Below are 20,783 nucleotides of genomic sequence, written 5' to 3' on the forward strand. Positions count from 1 at the left end.
CCCCCCCCTCATGCCCCGAATGTTCAAAACGGGGACTGCCACCGTGACAGTAACCCCACGGGGGAATTCGCCCACAGTGGCGTCATGTTACATGGAGCTGGGCCAAGATCTCATAGCTGATCGTCACAGATAACCCTTGGTCAGTACGAGCAACTGGCCAACCCAGCAGTCATGGGATATGTCACAAATTCACCAGGGAAGATGTGGTGAGGGCTGGAAAGGGAGGGAGAAGGGCCTGCAGTTGCTGACTGTTCTGCCACCCCTCCCCCACCCTGCAGTTGGCGCTGGACTGAAAGGGGGTTACAGGGTTTTATTTCGTCCTCAGCTGTTCTGCAGTGCGATGCACCATTCGCGGGGTGATGAAGGAACAAGCCTTGCAGCCTTCCTTTGTGGCTGAAGGCAGTACAGATTCCAGCCCTCGTATAGGACAGGGAGGCACAGTGTTCAGCTGCTCACCAAACACCACACGGTGCATGTAGGGATGGCCCGGGAATCCAAAGAAGGGGTGGAGTCTGATGTCTGATGACAGCCCCCCTGTCTGGCCTTCTGGACCCCACTCACCAAGCCCTGGGGTGCTGATGGACCTAGCTGCCAAGAGAGCCAGAGCTCAGCAAGCAGCTAGGAGCACTGCGGCACCCAGCACTGTTTCACAGGCCTCCTCTGGAGGAGGCCAGGGCGAGAGCACTGGGGGCTGTCCGCGCCGAGGACTCTGGCAGTCAAGCCCTTGTGTGCATAAAGCAGAAGGACTTGACTGCCAGAGTCAGTGGCGCAGGGGGGGGGGGGGCTGGCGCAGCTTGGTTGGCAGGGAGAGCAGGGAGGGTCGCCAAGCAGGTCTGGGCCGTGCAGAGGGATGTACGAAACTCACTTACCTGTTCACAGATGTGATTTGCGGGGAGGGGGAGGCGCTCCGTCCCTCCCCCCGGCCTTCCTGTCCTCCGTTCTCTCCCTGAGCGTGCTCAAGTTCATATTCATTGCATCGGTGACGCTATCTAGCCATCTCATCCTCTGCCGTCCCCTTCTCCTTTTGCTTTCAGTCCAGCATCAAGGTCTTTTCCAGTGAGTTTTCTCTTCGCATTAGGTGGCCAAAATATTTGAGCTTCAGCTTCAGTATCTGTCCTTCCAATGAGCACTCAGGGTTGATTTCCTTTAGGATGGACTGATTTGACCTCCTTGCAGTCCAGGGGACTCGTAAGAGTCTTCTCCAACACCACAGTTCGAAAGCATCGATTCTTCGGCGCTCAGCCTTCCTTATAGTCCAGCTCTCACAGCCATACATTACTACTGGGAAAACCATAGCTTTGATTATGCGGACCTTTGTCGGCAAGGTGATGTCTCTGCTTCTTACTATGCTGCCTAGGTTTGCCATAGCTTTCCTCCCAAGGAGCAAGCGTCTTTTAATTTTAGTCTTTTAATTTCATGGCTACAGTCACCGTCTGCGGTGATCATAGAATCATAGAATAGTAGGGTTGGAAGGGGCCTACAAGTAAGGATGGACGAAAGTCCCTTACCTGGTCCCGCAGCTTGCTTCGCGGTGGGGGGGAGGCGCTTTGGTTCTCCCCCCAAAGTTCAGGCAGGGAGGGGAGGCGCCCCGCCCAGCCGAAATTCAGGCCGGGGGGGAAGCGCCCCATCCCTCGCTGCCAAAATTCAGGCCGGGGAGGAGCACCCTGTCTCCCCGGCCGCGAAATAAAAAAGTAAAGTTAAACAAAAAAACACACACACACGTGATAGGCTACGTAACAATTTACGTAGCCTATCACGGCTAGATTTCCAAAGTCAGCCATGATAGGCTACGTAAATCATTACGTAGCCTATCATGGGTGACTTTAAAAGAAAAAAAAAGCGCATTGCCCTTATTTTCGCCGTAGTCTACGTAAATCTTTACGTAGACTACAGGGACCAAATAAGGAACGCGAATGGCGGCTCCCTATGGGGGCCGCCATTAGCCGTATGCGCTTTTTTTTTTTTTTAAAGTCACCCATGATAGGCTACGTGACGATTAACGTAGCCTATCACGGCTGACTTTGCAAATCTAGCCATGATAGGCTACGTTAATCATTACGTAGCCTATCACAGGGACGTTTTTTTTTTTTTTTACTTTGCTTGTAATGGCGGCGGCGGCAGCCGGTCAAAAGACGAAGACCCCTGACGAAGACCTGCTGAACCGCCACTGGGACCCGCCGCCAGGAGGGACATTCGTGAACGGTAAGTCCCATCCTGGGGGTGGGGGCGGAGAATTTCTCCCCGAACAACCTTTGGAGGACCGAATGCGTTGGCGCTCGGCCCCCCGAAGTTTCGGGGAGAAATTCTCCCCCATCCCTATTAAGATCTTTCCTGTATAGTTCTTCTTTGTATTCTTTCCAATCTCATCTGCTTCTGTTAGGTCCCTGTCTTCTTTGTAGGGATGGCGGAGAATTTCTCCACGAATCTTCGGAAGGCCGAGTGCCGACGCATTCAGCCCCCCGAAAGTGTTGGGGAAATTCTCTGCCAGCCCCCCGCCCCCCTCCGGGATGGGACTTACCTTCGGCGAATGTCCCTCTCGGTAGCGGGTCCCGGCGGTGGTTCGGCGGGGGCGGCGGCTGGTCTCCTGACCGGCTGCCGCCGCCTCCATTACAAAATAAAAAAGGACAGTAAAAAAACACACACACGCCCGTGATAGGCTACGTGACGATTTACGTAGCCTGTCACGGCTAGATTTCCAAAGTCAGCCGTGATAGGCTACGTAAATCGTCACGTAGCCTATCACGGGTGACTTTGGGGAAGAAAAAAAAAGCGCGTACACAAATACGTACATTTGCGTTCCTTATTTGGACAGGGGTAGTCTACGTAAAGATTTACGTAGACTACGGCGAAAATAAGGGAACGCTAATTGCGTTGCCCTTATTTTTGCCATAGTCTATGTAAATCTTTACGTAGAGTAGACGTGCCAAAATAAGGAACGCAAATGGCGGCGCCCATAGGGCGCCGTCATTTGCATACGTGCTTTTTTTTTCCCCCAAAGTCACCCGTGATAGGCTACGTGACGATTTACGTAGCCTATCATGGCTGACTTTGGAAATCTAGCCGTGATAGGCTACGCAAATCGTTACGTAGCCTATCACGGGTTTGTGTTTTGTTTTTGTTTTTACTTTTTTTTTCGCGGCCGGGGAGACGGGGCGCTCCTCCCCGGCCTGAATTTCGGCGGCGAGGGATGGGGCGCCTCCCCCCTGGCCTGAATTTCAGCCTGGAGAGGCGGGGCGTCTCCCCCCCTCGCCTGAACTTCGGGGGGAGAACCAAAGTGCCTCCCCCCCCGCGAAACAAGCTGCGGGACAAGGTAAGTCCCTTTCGTCCATCCCTAATCAGTGGTTGGGGCATAGACTTGAATTACTGTGATGTTGAATGGTTTGCCTTGGATTCATACTGAGATCATTCTATTGTTTTTGAGATTGTACCCCAGTACTGCTTTTCCCACCCTTTTGTTGACTATGAGTGCTACTCCATTTCTTCTAAGGGATTCTTGCCCACAGTCGTAGATATGATGGTCACCTGAATTAAATTCGCCCATGCTTGTCCATTTGAGTTTGCTGATTCCCAAGAAGTTGATGTTCAATCTTGCCATCTCATGCTTGACCACCTCCAGCTTACCTTGATTCATTGATCTTATATTCCAGGTATTTCTTTATTTATTTAATTTCTATACCGCCCAATAGCCAAAGCTCTCTGGGCGGTTCACAAAAATCTTACATTCCAGGTTCCTAAACAATATTGTTCTTTACAGCATTGGACTTTCTTTTCACCACCAGACACATCCGCAGCTGAGTGTCCTTTCGGCTTTGCCCCAGCCATTTCACTCTTTCTGGCACTACTTGGAAATTCCCTCTGCTCTTCCCCAGTAGTATATTGGACACCTTCTGACGTGAGGGGCTCATCTTCAAGCGTCATCTCTTTTAGCCTTGTGATACGTTCCATGGGGTTTTCTTGGCAAGAATACTGGAGTGGGTTGCCATTTCCTTCTCCAGTGGACCACATTTTGTCAGAACTCTCTGCCATGACCTGTCCGTCTTGGGTGGCCCTGCACGGCATAGCTTATGGCTTCACTGAGTTATGCAAGCCCCTTCGCCACAACAAGGCAGTGATCCATGAAGGGGAGGTCAAAGCTAACACAGGACCAATTTCTTGCAACAAATATTCAGAAAAAGCAGTGTACTGTATGTTCATGAAATATATATATATATATATATATATATATATAAACATAAGAACAGTCCTGCTGGATCAGACAAATGGCCTAGGTAGTTCAGCATCCTGTTTTCCACAGTAGCCAACCAGATCCCTTGGAGGCCCACAACCGGGATGACAGGTGGGCAAAGGTTTTTTGAGAGAGCTCTCGAGCAAAGGTTTTTAGAAGGAAGCTGCTTCTGATCCAGGAAGTAGTATATATAGGCACTGACAGCCTTATGCTCTATGATTTCTCCTAAATCTTCTAGGTTGGTGGCATCATGGATGTGTGAATCCTATGTCTTTTATTTCCTGGGACTATTTTCTTTTGCCTGTCTGCGCTTTCAGCTGTCCAAGGAAATTTGCAAGTGGATGTGCATAGACCAACCTTCTCCAATCTGCTGCTCTCAGATTTGTTGGTCGCCATGCTAGCTGGGGATGAAGGAAGTTGTAGTCCAACACAGCTTGAAGGCACCAGATAAGGGAAAGCTCCTGACCGACCATCCTGGAAAGTACCAGTCACATGCTCAAAATATGGGTTGTTTCTTCATTTACGTTGCGCATTAGGCTTTGCCCATAAATGCTCCAAGCTAGCTCTAATTCCACTAGTTGTGGATGGGAAGTGATCAATGTTGTGGAGGTGAGTGTGAATGTATGCGTGTACCAGGGAGAAGATGATGGATTTCCCAGAAATGGGGGCACATGGCCCTCAAACAAATACCAAAAAATGTTTCAGAAAGACATATCTGTCAAGGGAGTGAAGCAAATAATACAATTTAATCTCAGTGGTTATTATAATAATATATTTGTGCTCTGACTTCCTGCAATATGAAATTGTAACATGTTAAGGTCCCAGTTCCAGAGAAGGGTGGTTGCAACAATATGAAGTCCCATGGATTTCAGTTCAATTTAGGCATGGCTAAACCTCTGTATCAGGGTTAAATGTAAATCCTTCATTTTCAAATATTCATTATAGTTTAATGCTTGTTTGGCATGCAGATGTTGCCATTTTGCTATTCATACCTTGTTCGGATTTCGGTTAAAGAGAGTGTTCTCTGGCTCCTTGAAAGTGCATAATGATCTGCTGCCCATGAAGGAGGAAGGGATGTGGGTCTCAAAATGGTCGGGTGAAAGTGAACAGTAAAGGATTAGAGTGGTCATCCAATCTCTTCTACTAGAAATCCCATTTTCCAGTTGGAATAAGCTATGAAACTACCCTACATTTTTAAAAAGTGGTCACTAACTTATCCCAGATGCATAATTATTTGCTGCTTTTTGTTGTTTTCAGAGTTTAATTTTTGAAAGGAATTGAGGAGATGATGGTGGTGATTGATAGAGTGGTAAATGTACGTGGAGCCCAGAGCAAAACACTTGTAATGGATATAAAGGCAGAAAGAGACTGAGAAAAATAAATCACACCAAGCTTGATTACTTTTTGATTACTTTTTAGGCTTCTGTTCTCATCCTTAGAAACTAATAAGCAACAACAGGGAAATCTACATGTGCTCTATGTGAATGGAAACTATAAGTTGGCTCTGTAGCATAGAAATGATTACATGATGAAACTCTAATTAAAAACTAAGGCATAAAGTTACCACTGCTTCCAATGAGCTCAGCTGAGTTCCAGAGGAAGCAGGGCGCAATCATAAGAATCGGAACATGTATTTTGTATTTTGCCCTTCTTAGTTCATGAAGTTCAGCCGAATTGCAGCAATCACAACTGTGATTACAACTTCACTGCAGGGTGGGGCTTTTTTTGCCCCTTCGAAAGAGGCTGTGATTATGTCATTAAACTACACCCATCTTACCTTGGAAGATATAGATCAGAATCTAATCTGATCTAACCTACTTGGTTATGGTGGTCAAGTGTGTAGTAGTGTGCCAGCTATAGGTATTTTTGGATTGCAAAGGACCTATCCCATAGGTTATCATGCCAATCTCTCTCTCTATTTGTCTCTGGTTTCTGGGCTGAATGGGGAAGTCATTTTCCATCTGTTTCACCAAGGACGTCGCAGAACATTCAGAGATTCCATGGTACATTGAATGTAATTCAGTGACTTAAACCTAATGATCATTTTCCAAGGCAAACACTAATGGTGCAATCCTATGCCTGTCTAATCAGAAGGAAGTGCTGCCTTGCTGTGGCGAAGGGGCTTGCATAACTCAGTGAAGCCATAAGCTATGCCGTGCAGGGCCACCCAAGATGGACAGGTCATGGCAGAGAGTTCTGACAAAATGTGGTCTGCTGGAGAAGGAAATGGCAACCCACTCCAGTATTCTTGCCAAGAAAACCCCATGGAACGTGTCACAAGGCTAAAAGAGATGATGCCGGAAGATGAGCCCCTCAGTTCGGAAGGTGTCCAATATACTACTGGGGAAGAGCAGAGGGAATTTCCAAGTAACGCCAGAAAGAGTGAAGTGGCTGGGCCAAAGCCGAGAGGACACTCAGCTGTGGATGTGTCTGGTGGTGAAAAGAAAATCCGATGCTGTAAAGAACAATATTGTTTAGGAACCTGGAATGTAAGATCAATGAATCAAGATAAGCTGGAGGTGGTCAAACATGAGATGGCAAGATTGAACATCGACATCTTGGGAATCAGCGAACTCAAATGGACAGGCATGGGCGTATTTAATTCAGGTGACCATCATATCTACTACTGTGGGCAAGAATCCCTTAGAAGAAATGGAGTATCACTCATAGTCAACAAAAGGGTGGGAAAAGCAGTACTGGGGTACAATCTTAAAAACGATAGAATGACCTCAGTACGAATCCAAGGCAAACCATTCAACATCACAGTAATTCAAGTCTATGCCCCAACCACTGAGGCTGAAGAAGCTGAGGTTGATTGGTTCTATGAAGACCTACAACACCTTCTAGAACTAACACCAAAAAAAGATGTCCTTTTCATCTTAGGGGATTGGATTGCTAAAGTAGGAAGTGTTCTACTTTAGATCAAGGAATTCTATAATCCGGTGGACAACAAGAAATACACTTTGAGAGCTTTTACTACTTGTGGCTCAGATCATGTCCTCTATGTGATTATGTGTCCCTGTCCCAAAATCTATGTGTCCCTGTCCCAAACTTCCAGGCCTCTCAGGCTAAGAATCACTGAGCATAAAAGGAATATACGCACCTGCAATACGGAAGCTCCATTGACCACCCATTTTATGCAATCAAGTCATTCACCTCATTCGTTCAGGTTTTTTGCTTTGGAACATATACAACAGATTCCGTATATATATACTGTACTGACAGAGACATCAGCCAAAAGACAAACCTTAAATCTGTGGCCCCTGTGGGCCTCAATGACAAAGCCGATCTGTCTGTTTTTCTACAAATAATCCTATTTATTTTTCTGTTACTGTTTCTATGAATTTTTGTAGCCATTGCAAAAAAACCTTTGTGGCTGTTACATCTGTGTTTCCCTTATCACATTGGGACCTTATTCTGCAGACACAGCTAGGACTGTACCTCAAACCGAAATTGGTGGCTTTAATAATTCTCTTACGTTGTTGCAGCTGTCAGGTTTTCACATTCTAAGAACAAAGGAATATTTCCTTCATGATCCTATACACAGTTGTTGTTCAGTCGCTAAGTCGTGTCAGACTCTTCGTGACCCCATGGACCATAGCACGCCAGACCTTCCTGTCCTCCCCTCTCTCCCGGAGTGTGCTCAAGTTCATATTCATTGTATTGGTGATGCTATCTAGCCATCTCATCCTCTGCTGTCCCCTTCTCCTTTTGCCTTCAATCTTTCCCAGCATCAGGGTCTTTTCCAGTGAGTTTTCTCTTCGCATTAGGTGGCCAAAATATTGGAGCTTCAGCTTCAGTATCTGTCCTTCCAATGAGCACTCAGGGTTGATTTCCTTTAGGATGGACTGATTTGACCTCCTTGCAGTCCAGGGGCCTCGTAAGAGTCTTCTCCAGCACCACAGTTCGGAAGCATCAATTCTTCGGCGCTCAGCCTTCCTTATAGTCCAGGTCTCACAGCCATACATTACTACTGGGAAAACCATAGCTTTGATTATGCGGACCTTTGTCGGCAAGGTGATGTCTCTGCTTCTTACTATGCTGCCTAGGTTTGCCATAGCTTTCCTCCAAAGCAGCAAGCATCTTTTAATGTCATGGCTACAGTCACCGTCTGCGGTGATCTTGGAGCCCAAGAAAATAAAATCTGTCACTGCTTCCATTTCTTCCCCTTCCATATGCCAGGAAGTGATGGGGCCAGATGCCATGATCTTAGTTTTTTTAATGTTGAGTTTCAAACCAGCTTTTGCACTCTCCACTTTCACCCTCAGCAAGAGGCTCTTTAGATCCTCTTCGCTTTCTGCCGTTAGGGTGGTATCGTCTGCATATCTGAGGTTGTTGATAATTCTCCCAGCAAAATTCGAATTGAGATCATTCTATCATTTTTTGGATTGTATCCAATCACTGCTTTAGCCACTTTATTATTAATTATGAAGGCTACTCCATTTCTTCTGTGGTCCTCTTGTCCATAGTAGTTGATCTGGTGGTCATCTGATGTGAAGTGGCCCATTCCAGTCCATTTCAGTTCACTGACACCCAAAATGTCTATATTTAATCTTGACATCTCCCCAATAACCACATCCAATTTGCCCTGGCTCATAGATCTTACATTCCAGGCTCCTATGGTGTGTTGATCTTTAGAACATCGGATTCGTCATTCACCACCAGCACCGTCGGCCCCTAGCTGTCCTTTCGGCTTTGAGCTAGCTGCGTCATCACATCTGGGGCTAGTTGAACTTATTCTCTGTTCCTCCCCAGTAGCATTTTGACCATCTTCTGACCTGGGAGTCCCATCTTCTGATGGCATACCGACATATCTCTGGTTGTACTGATCCATTTAGTTTTCATGGCAAGAATACTGGGGTGGGTTGCCGTTTCCTTCCCCAGGGATCATATTTCATCTGACCTCTCTGCCATGACCTTCCTTTCTTGGGTGTCCCTTCACGGTTTAGCTCATGGCATCACTGAGGTGCTCAAGCTCCAGCACCACGACAAGGTAACGATCTCCTTTGCTGGAGCAGGAAAGGTTCCTCCTGTGCAAGCACCGAGTCATTACTGACCCTTAGAGGGACGCGGCTTACACTGGTGTATTCATGGCAGACTATAGCGGGGTGGTTTGCCATTGCCTTCCCCAGTCGTGACTACCTTTCCCCCAACAAACTGGGTACTCGTTTTACCAACCTTGGGAGGATGGAAGGCTGAGTCAACTAGGGATGGACGAAAGTCCCTTACCTGTCCTCGAAGCTTGCTTTGCGGTGGGGGGGAGGCGCTTCGCTTCTCCCCCCGAAGTTCATGTGAGGGGGGGGAGGCGCCCCGCCTTGCCCGGCCGAAATTCAGGCTGGGCAGGAGGCGCCCCATCCCTCGCCGGCGAAATTCAGGCCGGGTAGAAGCGCCCCGTCTACCCAGCCGTGAAAAAAACAAACAAACCACCCCCGTGATAGGCTACGTAATGATTTACGTAGCCTATCACGGCTAGATTTCCAAAGTCAGCCATGATAGGCTACGTTAATCGTTACGTAGCCTATCATGGTTTTTTTTTTTTTACTGCACTTGTAATGGCGGCGGCGGCAGCCGGTCGAAAGACCGGCTGCCGCCCCCGCCCCTGACGAAGACCCGACGAACCGCCGCCGGGACCTGCTGCGGGGAGGGACATTCGTGAAAGGTAAGTCCCATCCCTGGGGGGGGGGAGAATTTCACCGCCGATTTCGGGGGGCCGAATGCGTTGGCATTCGGCCTCACCAAGATTCGTGGAGAAATTCTCAGAAATTCTCCGCCATCCCTAATTTTGTAATGGCGGCAGCGGCAGCCAGTCGGGAGACCGGCTGCCGCCCCCGCCCCTGTCGAACCGCTGCTGAACCGCCGCCGGGACCCGCCACTGAGAGGGACATTCGCCAAAGGTAAGTCCCATCCCGGGGGGGGGGCGGGGGGCCAGCAGAGAATTTCCCCAATACTTTTGGGGGGCCGAATGTGTCGGCACTCGGCCTCCCGAAGATTCGTGGAGAAATTCTCCGCCATCCCTATATACTGTATGTGCCAGCACAGCAGCCAGCAGCCAGGAATGGGCACCAGCCAGCTCGTTAAATCCAGGCCTGAAGTGCTAGGTACGCCTCCTACTGTTTTGGCTATTTGTCTAGTTTTTAATTTTAGTCTATTTTAATCTCCTTTCTATCTTTATCACTTTTGTTTTTGCTGTGTTCTGGTTGCTTGGAGAATGGGTTTTTAATCTTTTCTGTTTGTTTGGCCTCAACTTCTTTTCCTTAAAAAAATCTGTTTGTGTTTGCTTGGGGCCAATTTTGATTTTGATCTCCTCCCACTGTTCGTGGTTGCTCTGCTTTGCAGGCATGATCCCAGTGTAAACATGCTCAGTTTCTCTTTTCTGCATAATGACCAGTATCCAATCCTGCCCACCCGCATGCAGGGCCCACCACCACTTCCATTCTGCATGTGGCAAGCCCTGCCAATTCTGTTGCACAAGTGGTCTTCACAGTTTGCACAATGGCAAATTCCTGCTTTCCCCAAATTAGCAGAAACACTCCTTTGTGTAAGGGGGCAGATTGGTGTAGCTCCCTTATGTGAACTCCACTGACCTGCTCCCCTCCAGAAACTAGTGCTACCACTCGGGATGTTAGAGAAATGCCCCACTGATTCAAAAGATTCTTTGGAATCCGGCCTCTGGAATCCACGGCTCCCCTTACTTCCGTTCCAGAGTATTCTGCATGGAACAGCTCTGGCTGCTTGCTCCTGGACCCGTCCTATTCGCCTCCACGCCAGTTGTCTTAAAAAAAAAAAAAAAGGCAATCGGCATAGAGGAGAATGGGACAGGTCCAGCACGTAAGCGGCCCTCAAGCCAGGCGGCTCCGCAGAATCCGGGGGGGGGGGGGAGGAACAGATCGTCTCCCTCACCCAAGTGGATTCCCCACCGGAACGGATGGAGGGGAATCCGTACATCCCTAGCTTCCACTCATTTCAGGTTGCCCCCAGACAGGGATGGCCATCATGGGGAATCCAACCCTTTTTAACCTTGCCATGTTTCCCTGGAGCCCTTGGCTTCACTTGCATTTCTCAGCCTAGCCATGAGCTTTTCCCCAGAATCTAGGAAATGTTCTTGGATTTTTTTTTTTCTTAAAGCAACGTGTATGCAAATTGTGGCTTCAATATGCTTAATTTTTGCAAATTATGGCTGCAGTTTGTGCAAATGAAGCAAATTGCAGTTGAAATTTATGCAAGTTATGCAAATTGCAGCAGCTTTATGGGAAACACCAAAAATCCACAAGCTGGCCCTAGTTGATGTGCATCGAATCAGGACAGCTCATGGGTGAGCTAGTTGAAGTCGGGGGCAGGGGGGGTGCTAAAAGCTTGGTGAGCTTTACCCCTGGACAGGTTCCTCCAGCATCCTTACCCCCAGAAGGGCTAATTTGCCATTGTCCAAGTGGTGGAGGCAACCAAACTTGCAGGATCAGCTGTGCACAGCTGGTCACCATTGGATGAACAACCCAATGGGCTGTTGTCTGCCGTGGATTCAAAGGACTGCTTGATTAGCAATGCTTTTGTTGTGCAGCCAGGATCCTAGGGTTGTTTTGCCTCGCTTTCCCTTTTCTGTGCAATGGGCTTTGTTGCTGGAAAAGGAAAACATGGCTCCAAAGGAGTGCATTTGCATGCCTGTGTGGATTCCTCCCCGCCATTGCTTTGCACTCATGATATTAAAGTTCATGTGCCTCAGTTTCTCCTTTCTGTGGTATGGGTTGCTTGCTGCTGTGGATTCCAAACCCTGCTCTACCTATGGTGACCCCTTGGCTCCACTCATGATGATCCTGCCCTCTGCCCCACCAGCCCCAGTTTCCACCTGCTTTTGCGGCCTGCAGTGTGATGACCGGATGATTGCAAAGCTTCAAGTAACAGATCCTAGAGCTGTGTGTGTTTGTGTTAGATACAAAATTGAAAGAGAGAGCCATATGAATAAGCAAAGTCAGTCTCCTGAGAATAAATTATGTTGGTGATAAAAGGTTTCATCTTTGGACTGTATAAGTGTTTCAGCTGATAGATCTTGAAAGAGTCAATGGCATAAGGTTTAGATTGGGGTGTGGTTCCATCCTGTGTAAGCCTGACTGTATTCTCCATCTTATTGCCACATTTGTTGAAACTAAGAGCTCTGCCGAATATTCTCAGGATGGAGTCTTGCAGGAATTTTGCTAGATGTTGATGTGGAAAACATTCTAGGTCAGATGTGGGCTCTGCCAGCAATTGCTGTTGGCCCCAGCCCTCACAAGGGTCTATCACTTACCTTGTTGCAACCTCAAAATGCTGACCCTCCATCCATGATGGCCACCACTGTAATCCCCCCCCCCACACACACACACAATACCGCTGGAGCTGCAATATAGTGTGGCTCCCTTAAGGCTAATGAGATAAATATCCATCTTTCTGAGATCCATAGGGATGGACTGACTCACTTGCACCTGCTGAGTCCGCTCTCCGCAAGCTGGGCTGCATGAGTCCTGGAGTGCTTGGCGAGACATTTCCCCTCTTGTCCTCACTACAGCGGTGGGGGTGGGGACAGGCTGGTCATTCTATGTAAGTCTCTTACACTTTCATAAAATGACTGGCCAGCCCCTCTGCTGCTGTCACTGTATCAGGGGTGGAGGGAGGAGGAGATGAGAGGTGCTCTCTTCTTCCCCTCTCATCCCTGCTATAGCAGCAGCAGCGGTGGCAGTGGGAACATGCTGGTCCTTTTACGTATGTCTTTTACATTTATCTAAAACCACCAGCCTGTCCCTGCTGCTGCTGCCCCTGTAGCAGGTGTGGGGGGAAGAGGAAAGTTCTGTTCTGCCCCTCATGTCTTTGCTACAGCAGAGGCAGCAAAAGTCAGCTCGCTGAGCTACTGGGTGCCTGCACGCTTGCCCGGATCAGTGCGCATGGAGTCAGGCAAGTGCTGTGGTCCGTGGCCTGAAGTTGGGGTGGGGGCAAGCTGGTGATTTCTCCCCATGCTTCAAGCCCCAGCAGGATGCCTGTGTGATCCCTGGAGTTCCACTCCTCTTTAGAGAGAGCTATGTGGTTAGCTGGTGCAGCTGTGTCCATTTCGAGGACCAAAACATACTGCTCTTTTAAGGATGATGTTACTGGGCTTCCTCACATGGAACTTTTATCCTGCTATTGAGATTGGCTACTCATGGAAGGTTGCGGGCACTTTAGATGACGTCATGAACTTCCAGGGCATCTCCCGCACTAACTGACCTTTCTTCCACTTTTCAAAAGATCGGAGAGAATGAGCTATTGAATTACAGCACTTGAGTTCCACTTGAGTCCCCTTGTGAAAAAAGGAAAACTGCAATAAGAGGAGCTAGACCACAGCAGCTGTATAATGACACATATGGAAGACTCAGATAAGGGCGAAAGGAAGTGGGCGGGGGGAGGAAGCATGTGTAAAGGGAGTCTGTTGTGATCCTGCATTTAAAAGGGAAGCAGAAAGCCCCATTTTAAGATTGCCGGGAGAATTATCAACAACCTCAGATACGCAGACGATACCACCCTAATGGCAGAAAGCGAAGAGAATCTAAAGAGACTCTTGTTGAGGGTGAAAGTGGAGAATGCAAAAGCTGGTCTGAAACTCAGCATTAAAAAAACTAAGATCATGGCATCTGGCCCCATCACTTCCTGGCATATGGAAGGGGAAGAAATGGAAGCAGTGACAGATTTTACTTTCTTGGGCTCCAAGATCACCACAGATGGTGACTGCAGCCATGAAATTAAAAGACGCTTGATCCTTGGGAGGAAAGCTATGGCAAACCTAGACAGCATAGTGAGAAGCAGAGACATCACCTTGCCCACAAAGGTCCGCATAATCAAAGCTATGGTTTTCCCACTAGTAACATATGGCTGTGAGAGCTGGACTCTAAGGAAGGCTGAGCGCCAAAGAATTGATGCTTTCGAACTGTGGTGCTGGAGAAGACTCTTACGAGTCCCCTGGACTGCAAGGAGGTCAAATCAGTCCATCCTAAAGGAAATCAACCCTGAGTGCTCCTTGGAAGGACAGATACTGAAGCTGAAGCTGAAATATTTTGGCCACCTAATGCGAAGAGAAAACTCTCTGGAAAAGACCCTGATGCTGGGAAAGACTGAAGGCAAAAGGAGAAGGGGACGGCAGAGGATGAGATGGCTAGATAGCATCACGGATGCAATGAATATGAACTTGAGCACGCTCCGGGAGAGAGCACAGGACAGGAAGGCCTGGCGTGCTATGGTCCATGGGGTCACGACGAGTCGGACACGACTGAACGACTGAACAACAACAACAAAGAGGTGCTCACCATCATATATCATACTAATTGAGACCTCAGTGGCTGACTGAGAGGAAAATTGAGACCTCAGTCAGAATGGTGGCTGACTGAGAGGAAAAAAGGTCGAAGCAGGAGTGGAATGCCATGAGTGGCTGGAATCATGAATAGGACCACTCCATACTGCAACATTTTGTTGTAGAACTGTAAGAGACAAATTTGGTTACCAAATCTATATAAGGGTTGAAAGCAGGCAAGCAAGCAAGCAAGCAAGCAAGCAAGCAAGCAAGCAAGGAAGCTGGTGTGAGAGTAGTATGCTTAGTTCACACACTGAACTAAGGTAAAACTAATGCCAAGAGGATTTGAATGCATTTGAGATTTAGCTAAGCTTCTGTTACTTCTTTGTCTAGGAAGATGCAAGTGGGACCAAGGCCAGCTGCCTACGAGGTCAATGGTGCCGTCCATTGTCAAGAGACTGGGAAGCTGGTGGCCTCATGGCACGGCCCTGGCTGGCAGCTTCAGACGCTACAGCCTCCTCAGCTCCAAGCTGATTTAGTGAGAGCAGTTCCAGCCACGGGCCTCGTGGCTGCCAGGAAATCACATTAATGCCCAAATCACTGCACATATGAGGAGACTGAGGTGAGCTCTGGAAGGGATGAGGAAAAGGTATTTTGCACGCATTCTGGGATCAATATGCCCAAGGGAGGTGCTTGTGTCACTTCTGGGCTACCAGCTCATCTTGTCAACCTGTCATAAATAGGGAGCCAAGGGGAGGCCTTCTCAGTTTCCCAGACAGGCAGCACAGCGTCCTTGGAAGTTACAGTCGACCTGAAAAACAGAAGACCAGTGATTTATATTATCTTGCCTTCCCTTACCTCCAAGGGGCTTCAGGAAAAAAACCACACACACACACACACAGGAAAGAAAAGGAGCAGGATGTGTTCCATGGCACTGCCTCCCCACCCCTGCCCCCACATAAGAACATAAGAAGAGCCCTGCTGGATCACACCAAGGGTCCATCTAGTCCAGCATTCTGTTCACATGAGGGCCAACCAGCTGCCCACGGGCAGTATGATAGTGCATTTTTATTTTTCTAATTATGCCTAACATGGAGTTTGCCTGTTTTACAGCGGGGTTTTACACTGGGTTGACATCTTCATTGAGCTGTCCACAACAACACCAAGATCTCTTTCCTGGTTGGTCACCACTAGCTCAGATCCCGTCAGGCTATACTTGAAGTTGGGATTTTTTGTCCCAATGTGCATCACCTCACACTTGCTTACATTGAACCACATTTGGCATTTCCATGCTCATTCTCCCAGTTTGGAGAGATCCTTCTGGAGTTCTTCACAATCCCTTTTTGCATTAACCACCCTAAATGATTTGGTGTTGTCTGCAAACCTGGCCACTTTACTGCTCACTCCTAATTCCAGATCATTTATGAACAGGTTGAAAACCATTGGTCCTAATACAGATACCTGTGGGACCTAGGGATGTTGGAGAATTCCGCCATGGACTCCAGTGAGGCTGGATTCTTTAGAACGGACTACCCCCCCACCACCACCCCGAAATCCCCCCCCCTGAAAGGACCTATCTGGCTGTGGCAGCAGCTCCAGCGGTGGCTCCAGGTCTTCCAGCACTGTTGGGCTGCAGCCGCAAATGGCAGCTGCTACGCTGGCCGCCATTTGCATCCCTGCCAAGCCATGATAGGCTACGTAAGTATCTACGTAGCCTATCATGGCAAAAGGCAGGGACGGAAATGGCGTCCGCTACACCATTTGCGCCCCTGCTCTTTGCCGTAATAGGCTACGTAAATACTTAGTAGCTTACCATGGCTTGGCATGATGTTTATATAACAAGAAGATGTTTATATAACAAGAGAGGTGGCCAATAGCATGTGTCGACTTCATGCCTACAGACAGAACGCGGAAGGGAGGAGAGAGGCCTGAGCCAACACACAGGATGATTTCTCTAGCAGCAGAGTAAGTACAGTAAGACTCAGATGCGTCAGGAGTCAATGCAGGACCAGGACAACATGGGGCATCTCTGCTGGTCCCCGGCACTCTGCCCTCCAATTTCCAGCCTTGTGGAGCTTGAAAGAATATGAGAGAACCTTAACTCAGGTCTTAAAACTGGCAGTTTTTAAAATGATTTTTATTCATTTTGCTTGTTGGTTTGTTTGACTGATTTATACCAAATGCCACCTGAAGCAGAACTCATTGTGTGTGTGTGCACGCGTGCGCAAGTGAGTCTCCTCACCCCCTCCCTCGCCTCACCCTCTCCACGGCCACCTCAGCCTCTTCCCCTGCCCTCTCCCTCTCCAGCTCTCCTTCTGCCTCCTGCAACTTCGGGTGTCTCAGCGGCTCTCTGCTCCAGGAAGGCCCCGTCTGCTCTCCCCCACTTAGCTGCAATCCTGGCTCAAGCTGCTTCCGGGCAGCCCGGCAAGCGAGAGCTGGCAACTGTGGCTGCCCAGGTGGAGCTCCTGCTGCACCAGGGGAAGTGGGGGTGCCCTGGTTAGCCCTGGCGACCCACTCCAGCCACAGGCAGAAACAATCCAGCCCTGAGCCTTTGTGCGTAAACAGCGAATTCAGGGTAGGGATGGGGAGAGGATCACTTAAGTAAAAAGTAAGAAGTGAGATATTTACAGTAATAAACATGCCACTGAACTACATGGATATGGTTTACGATGAGCTGCAGCGGGGAACAGCACAGATTTTATAAGGGCGGGGATGTGTTGTCAACCCTATGATGGGTTCTTGATTGAGCTCCTTCACTCCTTCCGGCAGCTGGAACCTGAAGGCCCTCAGCAGGCTGGTCAAGAAGAAGAAGAGCTCGATCCTCGCCAGCTGCTCCCCCGGACACACCCGAGCCCCTGGGGAGGAAATAAGGGAAAGGGCAGCAAATGAGTATTACCTGTTCCCCAGAGCATATATCCCAGTCAGGAATAAAGTGTGGATTTGAGAAAGGAACATGTGCTGGTAGGCTCTTCCTCATCCCACAACCCCAAAGTGACCCACCAGGAGGTCCCCTCCATAAGCCCCTTTTACTCTATTGTTTGGCGCCCCTCTGAGAGGAGGGGCTTTGGCCCAGGGAACACCAGTAGCTGACATGCTTGCATACTAGGGATGGCAGAGAATTCCGCCATGGATTCCAGTGAGGCCGGATTCTTTAGAATCCAGCCCCCCAGAATCCATGGAAGAACGGCCTCCTGCCCCCCTGCCCCCCCCACAGAATCGCCTGGGATGGCACTTACCTGGGGCGGGTGCAGCGGATTCGGTGGCGGCAGCGGCGGCAGCGGCTGGTCTCCTGGCCGGCCACGGCCGGGCTGCTGCGGCCGCCATTGGCGTCTTTTCAGCTGTGATAGAATATGCAAGAATTTACATAGCCTATCACGGCATGCCCCCCCCAAATGAGCGTACGCAAATGGCAGCGGCTATGGCGGCCGCCATTTGCATTCCCTATTTTTCGCCGTTCTAGCCTACGTAAATATTTACGTAGGCTATTACGGAAAAAAAAAGGGGAATGCAAATAGTGTAGTGGGCGCTATTTGCGTTCCTTTTTTCCCGCCATTTTATCCTACGTAAATATTTACATATATAAATATTTACGCCCACTACGCTATTTGCGGTTCCCTTTTTTTCGCCGTAATTGCCTACGTAAATATTTATGTAGGCTAGAACGGCGAAAAACAGGGAACGCAAATGGCAGCCGCTGTAGCTGCCGCCATTTGTGTATGCCGTTTTTTGGGGGGGGCATGCCATGATAGGCTACGTAAATACTTACATTGCCTATCACGGCAGCCTGGAAAGACGCAAATGGCAGCTGCCATTTGCGTCCACAGCAGCCCGTCTGCGGCCAGAAGTCCGGCTGCGGTTGGCCCTGGCCGGCTGCTCCGCAGAGCTGCCGCGGAGCATAGCCGTCCGGGCAGGATTCCGGGGGGGGGGGGAATCGGATCGCCTCCCCCCCATCAAGGATTCTGGGGGGAGGCATGGAGCGCCTTCCCCCACAAGCGGATGCCCCGACTGGAACCAGGTAAGGAATTCGTACATCCCTATTGTATACAGTTTCAAATCTGGCAAAACGGCTGGAACTACTAAGGACAGGGAAATATTAAGGGCTTCTTTCCACTCTGCTGCCATCACTGCAGCCTAGGGATGTACAGAACCCCTACCTTTCGTTCCGGGGGGGGGGGTTCCGCGGGGGGAGCCGATCCATTCCTCCCCCCTGGAATCCTCTGGAATGGCTCCACGTCCACTGGATTCCGCAGAACCACACTCCTTCTCCAGATCCTCAGCCGACATGGCAATGGCAGCCGGCATTACTGTTTCGCTTGGAGAAAGACAGCCGCAAATGGCGTAGTGGACACCACTTGTGGCCGTAAAGCCCTGAGGTTTACCTAATCACAGCCATTTACAGCTCTATTTACGTAAAACTCAGGGCTTTACAGCCACAAGTGGCATCCACTACACATTTGCATCTGTCTTTCCCCAAGCAAAACGGTAATGGCGGCTGCCGTTGCTGTGTCGCTGAGGATCCGGAGCAGGAGTGCTGGTCTGCGGGGGATCCTCAGGAGGCAGAGGTGAGTGGTGCCTGTCCGCCGTGGATTCTGGAAGCTGGATTCCAAAGAATTCGGCCTCATTTGAGTTCGTGGCAGAATTCTCCGCCATCCCTACTGCAGCCCACTCTGGCTTAGCCCATGGGGTGCCACGTTTGCAATCAAAGCCCACAGTGTCGCAGCTTCTCATTACTTGCAAACCTCATTACATGACAAGCCACCCAGAAGCTGTGGGCTGTTTTAGGGCTGCAGGTTTTAGAGTTGTCAACCACCCCAACAACCCACCCTTGCTGTGTTCACATGGAATGAGAAGCTACAGTGAGCCCCCACCGCACCCCGAATATTCAAAATGGCGACTGCTACGGTGACATTAACAGCAGGGGGGAATTCACCCACAGAGGCTTTTTGCTGCATGGAGCTGGGCCAATATCTCATACTTGATCATCAAAGATAACCCTTGGTCAGTACCAGCTACTGACCAACCCTGCAAGAGTGGGATATGTCACACATTCACAAAGGAAGACGTCACAAGGGATGGAAAAGGAGGGAGAAGAGCCTGGAGCTGCTGACTGTTCCGCTACCCCCCTTCTTGCAGTTGATGCTGGACTAAGGATGGAACAAACCCTGCTGCATTCCTTTGTGGCTGAAGGCATTTCAGATTCCAGCCCTAGTATAGGACAGGGAGGCACAGAGTTCAGCTGCTCACCAAAGCGCCACAGGTTGCTTGCACTCTGTATGGCCCCTGGTCTCTTTTTGCACTCTGAAATCGCTCTTTCCCCACCCCTATGTAGGGATGGATGGATTCCCCACCGTCTGTTCTGGTGGGGAATCCGGGGAGGGGGAGGTGATCCGTTCGTCCCCCTGGAATCTTCACAGAGTGGCTCTGCTACACCAGGATTACACAGAGCCAAGGGCCACCCCGTTCCGCCATCCGCATGCCCCGGATTCCCCCATTTTTTTCCGGATCCCTCAGTTTTTTTCGAACTTATGTAAATAATTCCGTAAGTACCGCAGAAAAATCCTTTTTACGCACCTGCCATCAGTCTCCATAAGCCTCGGGTCATAGGGAAAATGCCTATTTATTATCGTAAAAAGGGTAAAGCCCTTCACGGGGATTCCCCATGTAATTTCCGGTCACCTGACCTCACCAGACCTGTCCTGACCTCACCTCACCTGACCTCACCGGACCTAGGGATGGACGAAAGTCACTTACCTGGTCCCGCAGCTTGCGCCATGGTGGGGGGGAGGCGCTCTGTTCCTCCCCGCCGAAATTCTGGCCGGGGGGGAGGTGCCCCGTCCCTCCGGCCAAAATTCTGGCCGGGGGGGAGGCGCCCCATCCCTACGGCCGAAATTCTAGCTGGGGGGGATGTGCCCCGTCCCTCCGGCCACGAATCCTGCTGGCCGGCCAGGACGCAAATGGCGGCAGCCGTAGCCGCCGCCATTTGCATCCCTGCAGTCAGCCGTGATAGCCTACGTAAATCCTTACATAGCCTATCACGGCTGACTTTGAGGGGGGGAAAAAGCGTGTACGCAAACCCATGGGCACCGCCATTTGCGTACGCGCTTCCCCCCCCCCCCCAAGTCAGCCATGATAGGCTACGTAAGGATTTACGTAGCCTATCACGGGGTTTTTGGAAAATCTAGCCGTGATAGGCTACGTAAATCTTTACGTAGCCTATCACATTTGTTGTTGTTGTTTTACAGGGAAATGGCGGTGGCGGCCTAACTGCCGCCG

General features: G+C 49.6%; 1 protein-coding gene across 1 annotated transcript in view; it reads right to left on the reverse strand.

The window, feature by feature from the left end:
- Positions 1-16,622: 16,622 nt before the first annotated feature.
- LOC146351706 (cytochrome P450 2J5-like) overlaps positions 16,623-20,783 on the reverse strand; it is a 73,476-nt gene continuing 69,315 nt past the window's right edge. Inside the window, exon 11 of the mRNA XM_084842091.1 lies at positions 16,623-17,365. Within this exon, the coding sequence (XP_084698217.1) occupies positions 17,175-17,365 (191 nt within the window). The 3' untranslated portion in view covers positions 16,623-17,174. The remainder of the gene's footprint in view (positions 17,366-20,783) is intronic.

Source organism: Heloderma suspectum, chromosome 3 (genome assembly GCF_057233095.1).
Source record: "Heloderma suspectum isolate Gila_16-S chromosome 3, 16-S_ref, whole genome shotgun sequence".
Lineage (NCBI taxonomy): Eukaryota > Metazoa > Chordata > Lepidosauria > Squamata > Helodermatidae > Heloderma > Heloderma suspectum.